The sequence below is a fragment of the Ranitomeya variabilis genome, chromosome 3 (genome assembly GCF_051348905.1).
Source record: "Ranitomeya variabilis isolate aRanVar5 chromosome 3, aRanVar5.hap1, whole genome shotgun sequence".
In the NCBI taxonomy this organism is placed as follows: Eukaryota; Metazoa; Chordata; class Amphibia; order Anura; family Dendrobatidae; genus Ranitomeya; species Ranitomeya variabilis.
This window is the reverse complement of record NC_135234.1, coordinates 98,371,391-98,377,599: the sequence shown is the minus strand read 5'-3', so window position 1 is coordinate 98,377,599 and position 6,209 is coordinate 98,371,391. Positions and strand designations below refer to the sequence as shown.

At 39.3% G+C, this 6,209-nt stretch overlaps 1 protein-coding gene across 1 annotated transcript in view; it reads right to left on the bottom strand.

The window, feature by feature from the left end:
- Positions 1-269: 269 nt before the first annotated feature.
- METTL16 (methyltransferase 16, RNA N6-adenosine) overlaps positions 270-6,209 on the bottom strand; it is a 106,302-nt gene continuing 100,362 nt past the window's right edge. Inside the window, exon 10 of the mRNA XM_077294411.1 lies at positions 270-3,973. Within this exon, the coding sequence (XP_077150526.1) occupies positions 3,395-3,973 (579 nt within the window). The 3' untranslated portion in view covers positions 270-3,394. The remainder of the gene's footprint in view (positions 3,974-6,209) is intronic.

Sequence of the window (6,209 nt, the reverse complement as noted above, 5' to 3'; positions counted from 1 at the left end):
GGCAAGATTGCCTTGTGCAGGCAAGTACTACGGAGGACAGAGAATGAACTTCAATCCAATATTGCAGCCAGCGGGTAAGGAAAGGGTGAATCAAACACCCGAAAACCCCGCCCATATGACCCAAAACCGGTCCCGCCAAATTCAGATGACAGGTTCCCTTTAATAATGTGGAACATCATTTTTAAGTAGTTTTCCTTTAATTAGAATCACCTGGAAAACTAATTATCTTGTGTTTAAGATTGATTTCAGTGATCCATTGAGCCCTGAGACACAATACCATCCACAAGTTTATTTGAAAAACAAACAATTAAATCTTTATGACACTTAAATCCAATTTGCATAATAATTTGGAACACAGTGTAGATGTGAAGTAGTTCTAAAATACTGTGGATAACAACTAAATATTTGGTTAGTGACTCACAGGAATGCTAAATCCATAAAAAAAGTACATATTGTGAGTTTGTAAAGAAAACTGCAGACACTGCTATTTATTTATTTTTTTTTAAAGTCCAATGTTCATTTTTTTTAAAGTAGTTAAAAATTATATACATTTCTCTTCATGTTTTGAATTAGAAAACGGAGTGCAATGTTCCCAATGCATGGAAATAAAAACTAGCATAAAGATTGTGTGATCAACTCATATGTTTTTGAACACCCTTATCATTTTGAACACTACTGTACCTAAGCAATAATATGCCTTTCTTCCCTGGTGCTCTTTGTATAACCTCAAAGCAAATGCTTCTAAAGCAAATAATTCTGTGTAATTCTTGCAAATAATGGGACTATTAGCTACTTGACCATTCTCCATAATTGCATATGGATGCCATCTTCCAATTGTTATATTTAGATTATATTATACACCAATCTCATCATCTTTATGCCTTAGCTAAACAAAAATATATATAAAAAAATGTATGTAACAGTGCCAATGGGATATGGTGACAAGAAGTAAGAAAAATAACAGATCAGGTATACAACCCCCTGAATGTGTCCTTTCAGTAGACCGCACACCAATCCTTAGTTCATCTCTGAGATATCGCCGGGCACAATGGATAGAGTATAAATGGATAGAGTATATCACTCCATCCCTAGGGTAGAAATTCAGATCCTAATTCTTATGAGTCACCTTCCTTCAAGAGAAACTAAAACAATGTTGACAGCAAACATAAATGAGAAAGGAAAACAAAATACAGTGACTGGGAAACTCAGCTGAAGAAAAGAGACTAATAATAACGTTGTAGTATCAATATGAGCGAAAATAATGGTAAGGGAATGGGACTGACCTCACCAACCCCTCCTTATCCTGGAGCACCACAGGTAGCTTCAGACTTCTCATAAATGTGTAGGCTCAATAATGTAATAGAATGGAAAGGTTCCATTGTAAACCACAACGCATTTCACTATTTCTCCTTCCTACTCTTCAGGAAGGGAAATGGTGGACCCCAAAATGTGTTGATTTTTGACCTGTTTTAGCAACTTCTTATCTTGTGGCTTGTATGTAGTCTACCCTAAAACCATTTTATCTCATTGCATTTTTGAGCCTGCACATTTATGTAGTCTGTTACACCACTCAATTTTCTCCACCTGTGCTCCTACATTGATTCTGTTCCCATTTATTAATGCCCTAGCGACATTCTTGCCAAAGTAAAACAAGCATTGATTAAATTCTTAGGGGCCAATTCATCAAAGTGTATATGCAAGTTTGAAGTGTAAAACACTTTACAAAATTTTTACATTTTTGTGCAATGGGAAGCTGCACAAAAATTGAGGCTTTTGGCATTTTCACGCCAGTCCCGGTCAGTTCTGCTTATGTGGGCAAAGCATGGGCAGGATGCAGCGTGGCAACACCCGACCAACAACTTCATCAATAATTATGCCACTTAAGATACTAGTTTTCTATTATTTCTTACTGTATTATAAGAACATTAGTCCATATATATGGAAATTGTCTCCACGGGAGGAGGGAAAGACTGGGATTAACATCTACAAGGGGAAGAAGAAAAAAAAGAGCGAGCAGGTGAGGGCATTTTAGGTTGTAATCTTTTTTGAAGAGGTGAGTTTTCAGGTTGCTTTTGAGGGTTTTAAAGAAGACTTGTCACTAGGTCAAAGATGGGCAGTAGCGATGAGCGAATGTGCTCAGATAAGGTGTTACCCAAGCATACTCAGGTGCTGAGTGTCTTTGGCGTGCTCGTAAAACATGTTTGCGTCCCCACGGCTCAGCTGTTCGACAGCCGCAAAACATGTAGAGATTGCCTAACAAACAGGCCATCCTTGCATGTGCTGTGGGTGTCGAACTGCCGCGAGAGATGCAGGGGCAGGGACCTGAACATATTTTTCAAGCACACCGAATACACTTGGTTAGCATCCAAGGATGCTCAGAAAACTCCTTATCAGAGCACGTGTGCTCATCACTAGTGGGCAGTTTTTGTCATATTTTACATCTTCTGCTCCCGTTTTTTTACTTTTTTTTATCCGCTATATGTGCCCAGAGATATGGGCCTTTTTATTTAATGCTAACTTTGATGGTCTTTACCAAAAGAGCGTAGCTCATTATGCATTGCTGCCTAAAGACACCCCTCCAGATAATCCTGTGAGCATCCCCTTGTTACAGACCATAAAAATGAGCATTAATAAAAATGTCCCATATCTCTAGAAAGGTATGGAGGATTTCAAAATATATATATATTGAATAATCAGGGGAAAACCATAAATAAAATGAGAACAAAACCTGGCCACTTTTGACCTTGGGGGCAGCTTCTCTTTACGGTGGGAGGAAAATTTGAAGTGTTGGGGTAGTGAGTTGCAGAGAATAGTGAATACATGCAGAAGATTGTGTGAGCAGCAAACAAAAAGAGCAAATAGGAAGGTCACACAAGGAAGGCAGATTATTTATGGAAAAGGGCTGTGAGATTCAGACATGGACTTCCTACTCATATTTCTGGACATAAATATATGATGTCCTCACTGACTTCCCGTGAATAGTTGTTATAACGCACCGACCTCTTTAAAATTAGTTTCAGAATAGATTGTGTCTTACAATATTAAAACACCAGAGCAGGAAGAATGTGTATTTTTTCTGTTGTCACCTTTGTACAGGCTTTATATGCTTAAAGTAACAGCAGTTTTCAATAATGAAAAGTTAAAATATTAACTCACACCCTAGTACAAATCATCGTGTACCACACTCCTTAGCAAATCTTTGGTTTTATTTAAATGACACTGGCTATTCCAGTAGATAATGCAGTGACAGATTCACATTGATGGAGCAGTGTGTAAAGAATAAAACCCTGGTTATACTGGCACAGAGAAAGGTCATAATTGTTATAGGAGTTAAAAAAAAAAATTGTAAAAACATTAGAAACCAGAACATAAACATCAAATGGTTACACGGGAACTAACTCATGGCAAGTCTACAAATCAGGTTCCTCAAGTGTGTGCACAGTTGGCTCAACAAGTCCCTGTTGTGTCCTTCCACCCAGTGCAACTCTACCAATACCGTGGTGGCCTCCTTCTTAATGTTCATTACACATTTAAAAAGAAAGGGGGCGTTACTGCTACAGACGGGCTGTGACGATCCTGGGCCGACTTGGCTGACTTCAGAAGAATCATGCTCATCAACTTCCGTGACCTGATCTATGGTAGAGGACACCTCCACCTGTTCTGGCAATGGTCTGGAGTCCTCCTCCATAGATTCGGGAGCAGTGTCGTCAGGCAAAGCTGCAGCATCAACTATGCCGGAAGTAGAAAGATTTTTTTCATCAAAGGATGCTGGTTTTACTGAGGTCTCGCCATCTTCAGGCTGGCTTTCATCCTTCCTAACTGGCAGGAAATTTTCTTCAGGAGCTCGAGGTACCTCTCTCAGTTGTCTCATTCGATCCCTCCTCTTTTTACGGTTGTGCACCCACGAGTTTTCAATTGCGGTCAAAAATAAGCTTTCTTCTCCATTTCCACAGGGAACAGGTTTATGTTGTACCTGTAAAAAAAAAAAAAAAAGACTTAATTGCATGAACAAATACTGTACATAAAATATTGTGATTAATCCTAAGGCTGCCTATGTTAGGCTGGTTTCACATTAGCGTTTTGAGGAGCTGCGGACTTCCTCCGTGAAGCCCCACCCTCGGCCGCACCGCCGCCTCTAGCTCCGCCTACTTCTGCATGCGGCCTGCATATCTATCTTTAACATTAGGTACGCAGGTCGTGCGGCTGTATGCGGATGCTTCCGCATGCGTCGTTTTGACGATGTGGCGACCAGCGTAGGACGCAGCTTGTAGCAATTTCTTTTTTTCTCCGCATCGTCAAAACGACGCATGCGGATTGCAATTCCCCATGTGGCTATTAACCAGTTAAATGCCGCTGTCAAACTCGGACAGCAGCATTTAAATCGTGCTTCCGGCAATCGCGCCGGAAATACGCAAACCGGTGACCCCCGTCACGTGATCGCGGGTCACCGGTGTATTGGCATGACAACCCGAGGTCTCTGGGGGTAAGAGCAGGACAATCGACCTTCAAACAAATGTGGATAGGGAAATTACTTAAAATAACATCGGTGGTGAAGTTCCACAGAGCGACTCAGCCATGGGTGCTTCAGATGAAACTCCACTATTGCCTGCTGCTGCTCGCAGTCTCTCCAGCATATGCGAGGTGGAGTTGCATCTTGTTGGTACGTCGCATATGAGGCGTGAGCGGGAAGGCAGAAGTGACGCTATTACATTTACACACACTACTCCCACATAAACATGTGCAAATTAGAAAAAAATGGTTATACATATTTTTTTTTTCCCCATCTTCTCCTTATTCAAGAAAATCATATCCCACGCTGCTCAAACTTTGATCACAGACACCATGGATCAACAGCTCCTCTTCACTATGCTTCATCTCTACCGACCTCTACGATATCGCTCTCTCTTGGCTCTCCATTTACCTTACCTGACAGCTCCTTTTTAGTGTTTTTTGCTGCTATTCTTCATTTGTTCTCCCCGTTACAGTCAGGGTTCCAATCTAGGCCCCCTCCACTGTTCTCTTTACACTGCCTGTATTGGACACATGATCAGCTGATTTGGTTTCTAGTACCATCTTTATGCTGGTGACACCCATTATGCACATCCTCTCCTGATTTAACTCCCAGATTGCTGCAAAATACCAGTGGCTGTCTGTCCGTTATCTCTAACATCATGTCATCAGTCACTGTATCTGAAACTGAATCTTTCCCAAACTGAATGTCATGTGTTCCTTTCCCTCTACTAACCTACCTATACCTGATATTGCCATTTCCATGAGTGAGACTACCATAATGCAATGGTACAAAAACAGCTGCATCAATTAAACCACCAAAGACTTTCAGCACTCTGCAAACAAAATATATTTAATAGGACTATATTATTCCAATTCAGATAGAAAAGCACCTTAAATTACAAAACATACATTTTAACCTCTTCACTCGGAGCCAGTTTTCATCTTCCTGACAAGGCCAAATTTTTACAATTCTGACCAATGTCACTTTGAGGTAATGACTCTGAACGCTTCAATATAGCATGGTGATTCTGAGATTGTTTTCTTTCGTGACACTTTGTACTTTGTGGTAATGGTAAATTTAGGACAATATTTGTTGCATTTAATTGTAAAAATATCAAATTAGGTGAACATTTCACAATTTTAAAACTCTTTATTTTATGCCCTTAAACCAGCTATGTCATATTAAATATTTAATAAATAATATTTATCACGTCTACATCAGTGTCATTTTTTAAACATTTTTTTTTGTTAGGAAGTTAAAAAGGTTAAAAGTTTAATCAGCTATTTTAAAAACTGCACCCCTCAAAATGCTCAAAACCACATTAAAAAAAATTATCCCTCCCAGAAAATTATCGCAATTACTGTTTTTTTTCCATATTTTATCAGACCCATTTTTAGGGTTTAGTGTGAGATTAGGTCCAATTTGCCTTTTTTCTCCTCAGTTTTTTTGTGTTGTTGCTATACAAAGGAAATAAATGTGTATAGCAAAACCTGTGTAATGGCAATACGTGTGTGTGTGTGTGTGTGTGTGTGTAAACCAGTCATTGAAAAACTGCAAATCTGGGTTTTTTTATTTTTTTCGGAGTTCAACATATGTTTTAAATAGTTTGATATATTGAACTTTTATGGACACGCCAACAACAAAAAAATAATTTCTTTATTTTAAAACTGGAAAAAGAGTGGTGACTTAGACTTAT